General features: G+C 33.5%; 2 protein-coding genes across 2 annotated transcripts; both read right to left on the bottom strand.

Moving 5' to 3' along the window:
- Nucleotides 1-348: 348 nt before the first annotated feature.
- On the bottom strand, nt 349-1,356 carry LOC105093522 (olfactory receptor 2L3-like). Its single transcript, XM_064484622.1, has one exon. It carries the CDS (start codon nt 1,297-1,299, stop codon nt 349-351), a length of 951 nt encoding a protein of 316 aa, XP_064340692.1. The 5' UTR covers nt 1,300-1,356.
- Nucleotides 1,357-12,814: 11,458 nt separating this feature from the next.
- On the bottom strand, nt 12,815-13,759 carry LOC105093521 (olfactory receptor 2AJ1). Its single transcript, XM_010985396.3, has one exon. The coding sequence runs from the start codon at nt 13,757-13,759 to the stop codon at nt 12,815-12,817; it is 945 nt and encodes a 314-aa protein (XP_010983698.3).
- Between the last annotated feature and the right edge of the window lie 2,629 nt (nt 13,760-16,388).

Here is a 16,388-nt window from a genome sequence, read left to right as displayed (position 1 = left end):
CTAAATCATTTATTGTTTTCAAGACCTAATTTAATAATACTGGGAGATTATAAAGTATTGCAGAACAGATATGCTGAATGTTGTCATTATGTTATACATTTTCATTTCCATTTTGCTGTTAAACTTTTTTTTGCCCATAAGTTAACTAAAAATACATTTCCTTTACCTTGATAGGAAAAACAGATCACAAAGAAAAATAAAACCTATGCCTCAGAATATAAAATTATTATGTAAAACTTTAATTTTTAATTCTCTAGATTAATTTCAGTGATGTCACTTTAGGCATGGAATATTATTTCCCTTCATGATAACACACAGGTGAATAGATCTATAACTGAGGGCTGGGGACTAAGATAAATAGTTTGTATCCATTTTTACAAAACAGATTCTGTGAATCACTCTTCTCAGAGCCCCCTTCACTTCCTTGTTTCTCAGGCTATAGATAATAGGGTTGAGCATTGGGGTCAGGACGGTGTAGAAGACAGCCAGAGCTTTGTCCTCTGCTGGAGATCGAAGGGATCTTGGGCGCAGATAAGTGTAAGCAAAGGGCACATAGTAGAAAGTCACCACAGTGAGGTGGGCGCTGCAGGTTGAATAGGCCTTCTTCCTCCCTTCTGCTGAGCGCATGAGGTAGACAGCAAGGAGAACATGGCCATAGGAACATGCAATAATGACAAAAGGCAGCACGAGGAATAGAGTGGTGCTCACAAACACGGTGTACTCGTAGACCCACGTGTCCATGCAGGCCAGAGTCAGCATGGCTGGGACATCACAGAAGAAATGATTGATGGCCCTGGACCTGCAGTAAGGGATGTGGAGGGCATACGTGGTGTGGGCACAGGAGTTGATAGAGCCCATTATCCAAGATCCTGTTATCATCAACACACACACTCTTCTGCTGATCCTGTTGGGATAGTGAAGAGGGAAGCAAATGGCCACGTAACGATCATAAGCCATAGAGACCAATAGTAATGCTTCTGCACCTCCTAAAGTCAAGAAGAAGCTCTGAACCCCACACCCAATGAAGGAGATAGACTTGTTTCCAAACAGATAATGGGAAGTCATTTTGGGGACAATGGTGGAGATGTAGTTCAGGTCAATGAAGGAGAGCTGACTAAGTAGGAAATACATGGGGGTGTGGAGATGGGTGTCCAGGAGGATGAGTAGGACCATGGACAGGTTGCCAAACCAAGCCATAAGAAAAAGGAGAATGATGAGAATGAAGATGAACAGCCCAATTTTTGATGGTAGGAATAACCCCAATAAGATGAAATCAGGTGTTTCGTTGTAATTTTCCATGGGGTATTCATTTAGTTTTCCCTAAAGACAGACATACATTATGTATAGAGAAATAAGTTGTTTTTAATTTATTATTTTAATCAAATTGTGATAAACAGATAAAACATTGCAGCTTTTAAATAAAGAACAATCTAACCTATTTTGGAAAAAGAAATATGACCAGCATCTGCCTCATAGTAAAATCTTGGTCAGGCAAACATCTGTGTCCAAAATATTTTATAGAAATCTGTGAATTTGTAAGAATAATATATTACTCTAATGACTTAATTAGGACACAAATACTTTATTTCCCTACATAAATTCAGGTTATCATCAAATTCAGAACTGATACTTTAAATGTATGCATAAAAAATCAATGTAAGTGCATAAATTATAGACCCATATTTGAACACATGTTCATAAACTTTACAGAATGACTTTTTTTTTAATTTAAGTCATAATATGGCCTGAAACTGCAGTCGTTTAACAGCTCATGTTACAGATCTATATTCCCTCTTAGAGTTCTTGTGAAATAATGACAAATCAAGCTTCACAGATGTCAAGTATTATGATGTGTTTCAGTTTTTCATAAATGTCATTGCCATATATCATTTATGCAAAGTTATTCTCTTTTGCCTCCTTACCCAATTTCTGAACGCAGTAGTTAAATTAGACCCTTTTCTTGAGTTTCTCTACTTCAGTTTCACTGTAGATTCAATAACTCTGCTCAAGCTCTCCTGAAAGGTGTGCATTCTGTCCATCTGCTTCTCATGGCTTATAGAACATATTTTGCTTCATGATCCCTTTTCTTACTGGTTCCTCTTTTTTCCTATTTTGTTTTCTCCCGTATTAAAATTGCTTCCATTTCTCCTAAGTGTGGGAGTATAAGCATATACTTTTAACACCTTTCCATAATAAAACTCAACTCACACAATAATAAAGAAAAAAGAATAAAAAATGGGGAAGAAAGCTGAGAAGGGAACCATGGATGAAAGAGTTTAGGAACTTCTGGAAGTAGAAACTTTGAAAAATACCCACTTAAAGGGACAGGGGGAACTCCAGAGAGTCTGCTAAGTGGAAATGAATGAGCGTATTCGCCAGAGAAGTGTCCATCAGTGAGCAAGCTCAGGATGCTTTACCCAAATAGGGGCGGTGATATTTGCAGTCTTGTAATACTGCTCTGAGACCAAAGCTCATCAGAGTTTTGAGGAAAGTCTTCAAGTCAAAGAGACATATACACACACATACTGAGTTAAAAAAAATGACTGGGAAAATGTAAGAAACCTTACATGCACCGTGTTGCAAAATGGTTTTCAATGTTTCTGAAACAGATGGAGCCGACACAAGATAATTCTCCACAGTATCCTCTGATGGAATCTTACATGAAATTCCACCTCTTCCAGTTTTTCCACAACAGATTATACTAAAAAGGGGCAAAGAGTATATAGTCTGCAATACTTCAGTGACTTAAGAATTAATAATCTTATCATCCAATATTTAAGTAATACTTATTTTAATTGTGTAGAAAGATAAAGTGTAAGAAGCATAAGTTTTTGATGCATAAAGAGATTTAGAATACACAATATTTGTACATGCAACTTATATTGAATTCATAATAAAGGTAAAATAATAATGGCTAAAATTGAGACACATTAAGGCAATAACGTATTTTCTACATTTAAGGAACATCTTGAGGAAATTATTCAGGTATTCTTAGAAATGGTGGATATGTTACAATTATCCAGATTTTTTATGTATGCCTCTAAATTATATACCATCATGAAATTCTGTGATACTGAATCAGCATTAACAGATAGAAAATAGAATAATAGGTAGACTGATATATTGAGAGATAAATAAAAATGATTACTAGTGTATATACTTTGAGATTGGATTCTGATGGGAGGTGAATTTACTCTACTTTATTGAACCAGCATGATAATGATAATTTACAGTCAAAATTAGATCTAGTACACTTACTAGAAATGTAAGCTTGGATAGTGAATTTAACTCTCTGAGCCTGTATAGTATGAATGAGCAAGTCAAAAACCACAATAAAATATAATTTCACACATGTTACAATGGCTGTTACCAAAGAACAAAGTTAACGATCTTTGTTGAGCATTTGGAGAAAAGAGAACCCTTGTTCACTGTTGGTAGGCATGTAAGTTGATACAGTCACTTTGGAAAGCAGTATAAAGATTTCTCAAAAAATTAACACTGGAACTGCCATATAATCCAGCAATCTCACTTCCAGGTATATATCCAAAGGGAATGAATTAGCATCAGGAAAAGACATCTGTCGTCTTACTGTTAGTGCAGCATTATTCACAACAGCTAAGTGTCCATCAATGAATAAATAAAATTTTTAAATGTAGAATGTAAAAGACATTATGATAAGTAAAGAAGCCAGACACGGAAAGGCAAATACTGCTTGATGACACTGATTTCTGGAATCTAAAAGAGTCCAGCTCACACAAGCAGAGAGTTAAACAGCAGTTGTCAGTGGCTAAAGGGAGTGAAAAATGAGAGATCTGGGTCAAAGACGACACTTTCCACCATGCAAGATGAAGAAATTCTGGGGATTTGACACAGTGAAATGGAAATGTAATCAACAATACGTTAATATACACTTAAAATGTGACAGGAGAGTAAATATTACATGATTTAAGCAGGAAAAAAAGATAACTAAGTAGGTTGATTATGTTAATTAGCTTGATTGGATGATTCTTTCAGAATGTGTACATATATCAAAACATCCACTTGTATACCTTAAATGTATACACTTTTTATTTGTCAATTATACCTCAATAAAGCTGGGAGAAAAACAGGAGTTATTACAAGATTGTATGAGGTAATGTACACTGGAAACAGAGCATGCGCCTTGCATAAGTTATCACTGAACTGCACCTGTGACATTTACCATCTTCATCATCCCCACTGCCAACACCACCAACATAAGCATATCATTTCCATCCACATAATTTTCATCTGTAAATTTCTCAGCAGTATTGGTCACAAATTGTTCTAGTGTACCATTCCTGCTGGGTTTTGACAAAGCATCCTAGATTGCAAACACTGATTTCATTACCATTTCACTGGAATTTTAGTGATATGCACAGAGAGTTAAAAATAAAATGCAAAAGTTAAACACAAAAAGCAATACAATTAGCACAATTTGTGTGTGGGAAAAAATGGATAACTGTAACACAATTTCTATGAGGACCTGAATAATTTCCACAAGATGCTCTGAATATTTTTTTAAATGTACTATTATTACCTCAGCTATGTCTCATATTTAGCCATTACTATCTCACCTTTAGTATAAGTTTCATTTTATATTTTTGTATAAAATTTGACAAGAAACAATTTAGTTGGAAATAACAGATTCATGTAAGTTAAAAGTGCATTTGCAATTATAAGTTTACCCTGGAATCATGTAACTACTGTGCTCATAGGAAAGCATACACACCCTCACATACAAATCCAAGTACACACCCTCACGTACAAATGCAAGTAAGAAATATAAAATTCTACCTAATACAATCATTGTTGAGGATCTGGACTCATATGTTAGCTTTGTTCATCAAACTCCCTGTAAGCCCATCAAATATCTATATTCAATATGACAATATGATTCCAGCTAATCTCTTACAAAGACCCTCATTTCCCTTCCCATCCAGATAGAACATATCCGAAATGCTTCCTGTTGTAAAAAGTGCAGGAATTCACACTTAAAGGCCCTTAATATCTTCTGATTCTGGACTTGACCAACTTTCACTTAGATTAGGTCCCTAATTTCCCAAACTGATCATCTCTAATCTAGAATAATTTTATTCCAGACAGTAATCCACACTACCTAAAGCATTAATGCAGTAGAATCAACAGCTGGGTGATTACCTCATATGCTTGCATGAAAATAGCTTTACTCCTGGAGAATATAATTTATTTTACACATGCCGTATTAAATAATTCTTCACTTAGCCGAAATCTCTATCTTCAGAGGATTTATTACAGACTCTGAACACAATGCACATTCCTTTCCTCCATCAATACTATTTATTTTCAAATTCAAGTATTTTTCAGAAATATCTTGTTTCAGTTATGGACAAATACATTCTTCTCAAATTTGAATTTCCATTTGCATTTAAATAAAATTTTAGTATATAGTTTGTCACGTGGGCTCATTATTTTTAAAGTGACCATATTTTTATTAATATGGTATCATTTAGTATAGACCTTAGTGTTATTTACCAGAAATCCAGGAAAGACATTCATGAATAATACCAACTATTGACTATAATATTAATTTCACTATTTTTCTCTACTATTTCACAGTTGATTATTAGGATTAACACCACTTCTTTCTGGAATTGTTTAACAATTTGTGTTTCACGTTTAAAGAGAGTTTCATGTCTTAAAAATGCATACACGTATGTAAGCAATCCATTCATATTTAATTGCATACACACATATATATGATCTTTTAAACTAATTTCAATTGAATTCTTTTTTTTTCCGCAATTCTCTAAATACTTAGATGCCTGAATGTATCAAAGGATCAATTGTTTATGTCAGTTCTTCATAAAAAGCAGTTATTAATTAATTCTAATAAAAACTCTCTTAAGAACTTGCAGAAGGTGCTTATTAGTAAAAATAGAAATTGAATTAGTACCTGTGCCTTTTATTATCATCCCACTTTGATGCCACCACTGTATTGGATAGTTGACGGCGGTCCTACAATCATCAGAGGATCAAAATTATTTTTCTAAGTGGTCTTCTTTGAATATTTTACAAACAAATGTATACATTCAGCTCTTACTCCTGCACTTGACATTTTGGATAATTTTATGAAGAATCAGCAGCAGCCAAGATCCCTAAACTTCTTTACCAGGAGATGAAGGATAACGCTTATTTTGTGTGTGTGTTCACCTGGGAAAGTCCACTGAGACGTCACTAATGTAAGTTAAATCACTGATAACTCAGATTGGCCTCAGGCCAAGAACGGGGAAGGAGTTCTGATAATTTCTTTAAATATTTTCACAGATGCGCTAAGTGTCGATTTAGTGTGGAAATGAAGAGATGTATTTATTCAGACTCTTCCAATGTTATTATGTGTCTAAAGTTTTATGGAGTCATATATTTTATATTTTATTATTTGGTAAGTGCATTAAATACAAGCATATATCTTTTATTGGGCTTTATTTTATGTACTTCAAAAATACTACGATTTTTACAAACTGAAGTTTTCTGGCAACCCTGTGTTGGACAAGTCTCTCAGTGCCATTTTTCCAATAGCATTTTCTCACCTCTTGTCTATGTCACGTTTTTGTAATTCTTTACATATTTCAAACTATCAACCAGGCAAAAGAATACAACTGACTGAAGGCTCAGATGGTGGTTAGCACTTTTTAGAAATAAAATATTTTTTTAAATTAAGGTATGTGCATTTTTAATAGACTTTATTCTTTTAGAGCAGTTTCAGGTTCACAGCAGAATTGAGCAGAAAATACAGAGTTGGCACATAGCCCTCCCCACCCACACACATATACTCCCCTACCCTCAGCATCCCTCATCAGTGTGGCATATTTGGTACAACTGATGAAACAACATGGGCACATTATTATCAACCAAAGTCCATAGTTTACATTAAGGTTCACTCTTGATGTTGTACATTCTATGGGTTGTGAAAATGAAAAATGACATGTAGCCACCACTATAGTATCATATAGAACAATTTCATTGCCCTGAAAATCCCTTGTGCTCCATCTGTTCATCCCTCCCTCCCTCCCTCTCCCCAAACCCCTGGAAACCACGATCTTTTTATTGTTTCTGTAGCTGTGCCTTTTCCAGAATGTCATTTGGTTGGAATCGTACAGCTTGTAGCCTTTTCAGACTGGCTCCTTTCATTTAGTAATATGTCTTTTAAGTTTCTTCCATGTCTTTCATGGCTGGATAGATCTTTTTTTTCACTGCACATATATTTTTAATTTACATATATGTACTGTTCATTATTTCTAAGAATGTTTAGAGCTTTAGCTTTTTAAACTTACGTAGTTATCAAAGAAATAAAGCCAACACAAAAGAAGAATTAATTCAAAAAGATACATCCACCCTGCTATTAATAGCAACATTATTTACAATTGCCAAGATATGGACGCATCCTAAGTGCACATCAATAGTTGAATAGACAGTGAAGATGCAGCATATACATATGTAATGGAATACAACTCACCCATGAAAAAGAAGGATATTTTGCCATTTGCAGCCCTTCATTCACATTTTTTTAACTTCAAAAACCAGAATTTTATAACTGGCAGAGACATTTCCATTACATCAAAAACCAAAAAATTACCTAGAAATAAGGTGGTTACCTGTACTCTGAAAACCAAAATGACACAGAGAAATGGAAAGATTTCTTGTATTCTTGAAGAATCAACACTATCAAAATGGCCACACCACCCAAAGCAATCCACAGATCCAATGCAACCCCCATCAAAATACTCGTGACATTCCTCCCAGAACTAGAACAAACAATTCCACAATTTATAAGGAACCACAAAAGACCCCGAAGAGCCAAAGCAATCTTTTGTAGGTCTTTTTTTTTTTTTTCTTTTTCTTTTTTTTTCCTTTTGTTCTCTTTTCTTATGGTTTGATGACTAGAGAAGTTCCTTTAATATTTGTGGTAAAGCTGATTTGGTGGTGCTGAGATCTTTTAGCTTTTGTTTACCTGTGAATTCCATTTCTTTGTAACATTTTCAATTTCCTTCATCAGTGTTTTATAGTTTTTAGAGTATAGGCAACCTCCTTAATTAAGTTTATTTCTAGGTATTGTGTTGTTTTTGATGCAATGGAAATGCTTATGCCAGTTATAAAATTCTGGTTTTTGAAGTGAGAAAAAAAGTAAATGAAGGGCCACAAATGGTAAAATATCCTTCTATGTTATGTTATGTATTCCATTACATATAGTTGCTGCATCTTCTTTATCCTTTCATGTATTGATGTAAAATTAGGATGCTTCTGTATCTTGGCAATTATAAATAATGTTGTTAATAGTGGGGTGTATGTATCCTTTTGAATTAATTCTTATTTTTTGGTTGGCTTTATTCTTTTGATAACTATGTACATTTAAAAAGTTAAAGCTCTAAACATTCTTAGAAACAATGAACAGTACATATATGTAAATTTAAAAGTTCAATATATGGTGTATATGTATTTACATGCAACATATTGTATGTGTGTAGTCAAATTGTAACAATTCTACCTAATAAAACTGAAAAATGGAAAAAAATGATATACAGATGACCACCAGGTACAGGAAATGGTACTTAACATCACTAATCATTAGGGAAATTCTAAACAAATCCACAAGGACATATCACTTCACACCTGTTAGAATAGCTATTTTCAAATTGATACACGATAATAAGTGTTATCAAGGACATAGAACCTGAGGAACCTTTGTGCTATATTTGCGGGGGTGTAAAATGCGTCAACCTTTATGAAAAACAATGAGGAAATTCCTCAAAAATCAAAAATAGAATTACATTATGTTCCAGCAATCTCACTTCTGGATATATATCCAGAGGAAATAAAATAGGATCTCAAAGTGATATCTGCCCTCTGATATTCATTGCAGCATTATTCATAATAGCCAAAGTATAGAAAAAAGCTGTGCCAATCAAGACACCTGCACCCCAATGTTCATAGCAGTGCTATTTACAATAGCCAAGACATGGAAACAGCCTAAATGTCCATTAACAGATGACTGGATAAAGAAGAGGTGGTGTATCTATACAATGGAATACTATTCAGCCACAAAAATGACAACATAACGCTTTTTTGCAGCAACACGGATGTCCCTGGAGAATGTCATTCTAAGTGAAGTAAGCCAGAAAGAGAAAGAAACATACCATATGAGATCGCTCATATGATTGGAATCTGGAAAAAAAAAAAAACATAAATACGAAACAGAAACAGAAACAGACTCATAGACATAGAGTACAAACTTGTGGTTGCCAAGGGGGCAGGGGGTGGGAAGGGACAGACTGGGATTTCAAAATTTGTAGATACTGACAGGCATATGTAGAATAGATAAACAAGATTATACTGTACAGCACAGGGAAATATATGCAAGATCTTGTGGTGGCTGACAGCGCGAAAAAAGATGTGACAATGAATACATGCATGTTCATGTATGACTGAAAAACTGTGCTCTGCACTGGAATTTGGCACAACATTGTAAAATGACTATAACTCAATAAAAAATGTTTAAGAATAAAATAAAATAATAAAATACTAAGAAAAAAACTGTGTCCATCAATAAATAAATGAAAAAGAGACTGTATATGTGTGTGTACATATATAATATTGGAATATCATTCAGACATTAGAATGGACATCCAACCACCATTTAAGACAACTTGCATGACCCCTGAGGACATTATGCTAGGCAAATACATCAGACAAAGACAAATACCATATGATATCTTTTATGTGTGGAATATAAAAAGCTAAACTCATAGATACAGAACATCAAATAATGGTTACTAGGGGATAGAGAGTGGAAGAAATGGGGAGATGTTGGTCAAAGGATACAAACTTCTAGTTATAAGGGGGATAAGTTCTGGGGATCTATTTTACAGCATGGTGATTTTAGTAATAATACTGTATTATACTCAGAAGTTCTAAGTAAATCTTAAATATTCTCACCACAAAAAAGATACGCTATTGGGTGATGTGTGATGGAAGTGTTGACTAATACTACGGTGGTAATAATTTTGCAGTATGTAAGTGCATCAAATCAACATGTTGTGCACCTTAAACTTATACAAAATTATGTCAGTTTAATTTCAACGAATCTGGAAAACCTATGTATCATGTGATATATTGAATGTAAATGCTAGTATCTCCAGTCTATTTGAATTTCTCCTAGTGATACTTAACAGTAGTTTGTATCTGTCAATACTATTTTCCTAATTTATCCTTTCCCTTCCTTTTTTCCCTTTGTAAACCATTAGTTTGTTTTCTAATCCATTAGTCAGTTTCTGCTTTGTATAGAGTTTCATTTGTATTATTTTTAGATTCCATATGTAAGTGATATTATATAACATTTATCTTTCTCTATCTGACTTACTTCGCTTAGTATGACATTCCCTAAGTCCATCCACATTGCTGTGCATAGCAACATTTCATTCTTTTTATAGTTAAGTAATATATATATATACACACATACACCACATCTTTGTAAAGCAATCATCTGTTGATGGGCACTTGGGTTGTTTCCATGTCTTGGCTATTGTAAATAGTGCTGCTATGAACATGGGGGTGCATATATCTTTTTGAATTAGAGTTTTTGTCTTTTCTGGATGTATGCCCAGTAGTGGAAATGCTGGAATTGTTCAGGATATTCTTATCAAATACTGTATTCACCCTTCTAGCTAAGGACAAGCACTGAAGTCCACCTTCATCTGAGGTTTCACTTCCTAAGGTTTTAGTTACCAGAGATCAAACATGGCCTGAAAATATTCAATGGAAAATTCTGGAAGTAAACACTTCATAAGAAGTTTTACACTGTGAGACCACATTCACATAGCATTTCTACAGTATATGGTGATAATTGTTCTATTTCTTTGTTAATTATTGTTGATCACTTACTGTGCCTAATTTATAAATTATATTTCATCATAGGTAAGCATATGTAGGAAACAAACATTACATTTAGGATTTAGTACTGTCTGTGGCTTTAGGCATCTATCAGGGGTCTTGGAACATACTCCCTGTGGACAAGGCGGGACTACTCTACCTTGATTTTACCACAAATAGTGTATATATGCACATATATGTATATACATTTATCACTTGACTAACAAAGATTTTAAAACAAAGCAATAAATAATGGATATTTTAAGCAAAGTTTGTAAATTTTTCTTGTTTTGGAAACTTCCAGGAGAGGACAGAATGATAGATGTGGTATTGTTGCTTTGTAATATTATGTAATCAAGCATTTTGTTGCCCTAAATTCTTCTCCAATTAACCTGAGGTGGGGGCAGGGACAGAAATTGCTTGTACTTAGCAAAGTGTTGCTGGACCCTCTCTACATCATTTCTTCCATGCGGAGGTGCCGCCCTCTGCCTTGGACATCACAATAAAGAAAGATTCAGGGATGCTGGCTGTAACAAGGATGGAATTAAGGTATGGACATTCTTACACACAGTAGTTGCTTATTTTGTTGTGCAAGAAAACATGGATTTGAGCATTTCAAAACTAAGTCATTTCTATATTTAGAACCCATGTTGATAAAGATTAAATGGTACTTGTTAAATACCTTTTAATAAATGTTAGATACTGACTGGTATATGTAAAATAGATAAACAAGTTTATACTGTAGAGCGAAGACAAATACATTCAATATCTTGTAGCAGCTCACGGTGAAAGAGGATATGAAAATGAATATATGTATATTCATGTGTGACTGAAGAATTGTGCTGTAGGCCAGAAATTGACACAACATTGTAAACTGACTGTAACTCAATAAAAAATAAAAATAAATAAATAAATAAGTAAATAAATCCCGTGTTAATAAAATTAAATGGTACTTATTAAATACCTTTTAATAAATGATATTCTTATGACATTAATGTTTAATTAAATACTATTAAATGAATATATTACTAGTTATAATTATTATAAATAATATGCATTGAATAAATATTATTTATTTAATAATAGTAATCATACATTTAATTTTTTCCTATTGCATTGAGATATAACTGACATATCATTGTATTAATTTTAGGTGTAAAACATAACATTTTGATATATGTGTATATTGCAAAAAGATGTCCACAATAAGGTTAGATAGTACCCATCACCACACATAGGTACAATTTTTTTTCTTCTGATGAGACCTTTTAAAATCTGCTCTGTTAACAACTTTCAAATATACAATATAACCTTGTTAACGATAGTCACCATGCTGTTCACTCTATACCCAGGACTTATTTATCTCATAACTTCAAGTTTGTGCCTTTTGCTCACCTTCACCCTTTGCACCTATGAATTTTTATAAAATTTTGATAAGTTATTGTAAGCTTTTAAATATCATTTAACAGTTTCATACAAATATAGAAAGTATATAGATTTCCCTCTCTCTCCATATATATATGAGATATATATATATATATATATATATATATATATATATATATATAAAATGTGATTTATAGAAGATAATTTTTACAAATTCATACAATTTTTGCGGGAGAATAATGGAAGCATGAGTCACCTTTTACTTTCTTTAAGTGGCTCTGGTGATTATAATTGATAATATAGAGGGATAGATACAATATTAGATATATGTAATTATAAAACAAAAATCTGGGACAACTTTAGTATTATCAGGGTTTTGGAAACATCCATTTGTTTCCACACTTGATGAGATTAAAAAAAAAACTTTAATTTTTTTTCCCCAAAGATATGAATAACAGATACCTCCAAATATTTAATATAAAAACACATACTTCAAGCATTTTCCCTATAATTTTTTATGGAAAATTTTACTTTTGAGCATATTTTTCATTGCCTCTAAAACATCTCTATTTCTGATGCTGTAGATAATTGGGTTGAAAGAGGGTGTGAGGATGGTATAGAATATTGCTAGGAACTTACCCTGGCCTGGAGTGTGGTACTTTTTAGGTCTCATATACGTGAAAATAAATGGCCCGTAGTACATTATGACCACGATCATGTGGAAGAAACAGGTAGAAAATGACTTTTTCCGCGCCTCCAATGATTGCATTTGGAAGACAGTGAGGAGAATTTGGACATAAGAGGCAGAGATAAGAGAGAACGGAACAAGCAGGAAGATGATGCCACTCACATAACCTCCTTGCTCGTAGCGTGTCGTGTCCACACAGGACAAAACCAACATGGCAGGGACTTCGCAGAAAAAGTGATCGGTGGTTCTTGAGGCACAGAAGGGAAAGTGGAGTGTGAAAGCCGTGTGGACTATGGAGTTGACTGCCCCAACAAGCCAGGATCCTCCAGCCATGAGGACGCTGACGTTGTCATTCATAAGAATGGGATAGCGCAGTGGGTGACAGATGGCTACGTAGCGGTCATAGGACATCGCCGCCAGGAGGAGGCACTCACCACCCAACAGGGTGAGGGATAGGAATATCTGGAAGCCACAGCCTGCAAATGAAATAATTCTGCTTCCTGCCAGAAAGTCAGTGATCATCTTGGGAACCATGTTGCTGGTATGCAGGATATCCATAAAAGAGAGATGGCTGAGCAGGAAATACATCGGAGTGTGAAGCTGAGATTCCCTGCGGATAAGGAGAATCATGACTGCGTTTTCTGTTACAGTCATAATAAAAATGATGAAAATCAAGGAGAAGAAGATCAGACTTGTTTGGGAAGAAGAGAAGAGTCCCAAAAGAATGAAGTCACTGCTGAAAGTCTGATTCTCACGTCCCATAATGTGTTCCTCCTTTGACCTAAAAATAAATAAATGAGTAAATGAATCAACAAATAAACAAGAGGTAAATTGAAAAGGGAGCAAAATTAGCCTAAGTCTCAAACTCCTTTACATTTAATTGCAATCAAATAAGCATATTTCTATTTTGCAGTATTTTGCAAGTAAACCCAAGACTCTCAGCCAGCTTTTGAAGTGGGCATGTTTTACAAGATGGACATTTACTTGTTGAATCAACTAATACTTTTCTTCATTATGAAATAAACAAACCCCTTAATTCTATATTTAATGCCTTGGAATGTTAACAGTGTTTTGCCATAATTATAAGAATTTTAAAAGATCAGCGTAGGAATGAGTTTTGCAGATGTTTGCATGTGTAAATAGTTCTGGCTCTTTTGAATGCTTTGACCTACAGCTCAGTAGAATTTAAGATTTAAGGTTGTGGTGTCTCCCATGAACTGGTTGATTATAAATTACTCTCTAAAATCAATGAATATTACTGACAACTCAAATTTAATATACCTGTATCTAAAATTGTTTACTTTTTCCCACTGTCTAGAATTATTTTGTCCTTCAGGTTTTTTTTTTTCCCTAATGATTTGCTTTGATAGAATCATCTTAATTCAAAGCTTAATACATCACTTTAGTGTTAAGAAGAGTGGACAGTGTCTATTCACATTGAATCCCCATTGCTACACAGATCCCCTGGCCCAATGTAAGTTCTCAAATGCTTATTAAAGAAATTACTGACTTATGCTTCTATGGCTTCTCATATTAATGTTTTTTCAATGAGGCCTCAATCATATTTACATTTTTAAAGAGTTTGTGTTGTCTCCACAAGAATGTGTATCTATTCCTTTGTCTTCAGATATTGGATGCACTCCATAATATATCCCCTAACTCATTGATCATCTTACTTTTGTCACATTTCCCACACCCTGCCCCCACACCCATGAGGCATCTACGATTTTTACAACCACCTATTATAATTCTTGGCTTAACCAGTCAATCAGGCATCTGGAAAATCCTCCCATGGTACTGGAAAGATAGACAAAACATTATTACAACATCTAAGATCTTCAATGAAAGTTGTTCTAGAAGCCAAAGTGCAATGATTCAGTTGTCAGCTTCCTTCCTCTAAGCTAAAAAGTTGAGAAAACTCATGTCACATATCACATAGCCTCTTCCACATACATACAACTCTTACCCAAGGGAAAATATTTCTCTCTCCATCTAGTATCAAATTTTCCTTGTTTAATAAAGCTAAATTTCAGAAAAGAGATGTCGCATGTACTTTGTATTGCTGTATCTTCTAAACGCCTGGAAGCTAATTGTAAAAAATGCTGTAATTTTTAGATATTATTTTTAGATATACACACAGTCATATCTCAATTCTTCCTCATAAGAAAAAAAAAGACTTGTATTCTTTATGCAATGAATACACTATTTATTTATTTATACACTACTTATTATAATACTTGTAATATTCTTACCACTTTGCATTTATCAAGGTTCTCAAAATACTATATATCCATTAAGTTTGGCTTCACTAGAATCAAAATACTTTTTTCATTTTTCGACCATATTTCTCCATAATATAAATTAAGCTCATAGAATTTTTCTAGAGGTCAGTTATTCACAAATCTTGTTATGATTTAGATTTAACTAGAGGCCAGTTACTCACTAATTTTGTTAAGATTACACATTTATAAGTTAAACGATTGTTTCTATGCTGCTATATTTTGTCTTTACATCAAAGATTTGACTATAAAGGCAAACAAAAGAGAAAACACGAAATCCTTTCTTTCTGAAAAAACTTTTATTTTGAAAGTTGTTTGACATGGAAATCCTTGGCAATGTTAAGTCTGAGGTGCACATTTGTATTTGATACCATATGACACTACCATTTTTATTTTTTGAGCTTTTCTATAAACTTATAATATCAGTGACCCACTTGACATAATAATGATAAGCTCTATCATGAGACTTCAAATATCAGACTTGCTTGGTGTACAACTGACTCAAAATAACTGGTTGTTACTAATAATTCAATTAACTGCAATGGAGTTTCATGAAAGATGCAATCGTCAGACATTGAATTGCCTTAAACACGGATGGAATAAAATCATTACTCATGTTTAAGAAGTTGATAGCCTGGTGGCCAGTGTACTATTGACTCAAATAATTATATTAACAAAGTAGAAATATAAGCTAAAATTTCCCCAATGCTTTGAAGAGATAAACAAGAAAATACAATTCAAGTGCATATTTTTAAAATATTTAATTTTATGTCTCATCGTAATACAGAACACTAATGAGAAATGACATCATACCTGAAATGAATTTCTATTAAATCAGGATGATGGTGTTACCTTTCTCATAGGGTTGTTTTGAAGATTAAATAATTCACATTAAACAACATATTAAATAACACACTCACATATATACGTGCACATACACGCACACACGGAACGAAGCCTGGCACATAGTAAATACCAAAAACAATGATTATTATTGTTTCTGTTATTACTATTGTTTCTATAATTAGTCTGTTCTTATGTTATATCTATAATTAGTCTATTTCTATATTAGTCTATTCTTATCATTACTGTATTATTTCTTTATAATTTCA

The sequence above is a fragment of the Camelus dromedarius genome, chromosome 3 (genome assembly GCF_036321535.1).
Source record: "Camelus dromedarius isolate mCamDro1 chromosome 3, mCamDro1.pat, whole genome shotgun sequence".
Lineage (NCBI taxonomy): Eukaryota > Metazoa > Chordata > Mammalia > Artiodactyla > Camelidae > Camelus > Camelus dromedarius.
The sequence above is the reverse complement of the archived record's forward strand: the minus strand, read 5'-3'. Positions and strand labels throughout refer to the sequence as shown.

Excerpts from the sequence above, each read along its gene's own strand:
- LOC105093522 (XM_064484622.1), bottom strand. The coding sequence starts at position 1,299 with ATGGAAAATTACAACGAAACACCTGATTTCATCTTATTGGGGTTATTC.
- LOC105093521 (XM_010985396.3), bottom strand. The coding sequence starts at position 13,759 with ATGGGACGTGAGAATCAGACTTTCAGCAGTGACTTCATTCTTTTGGGA.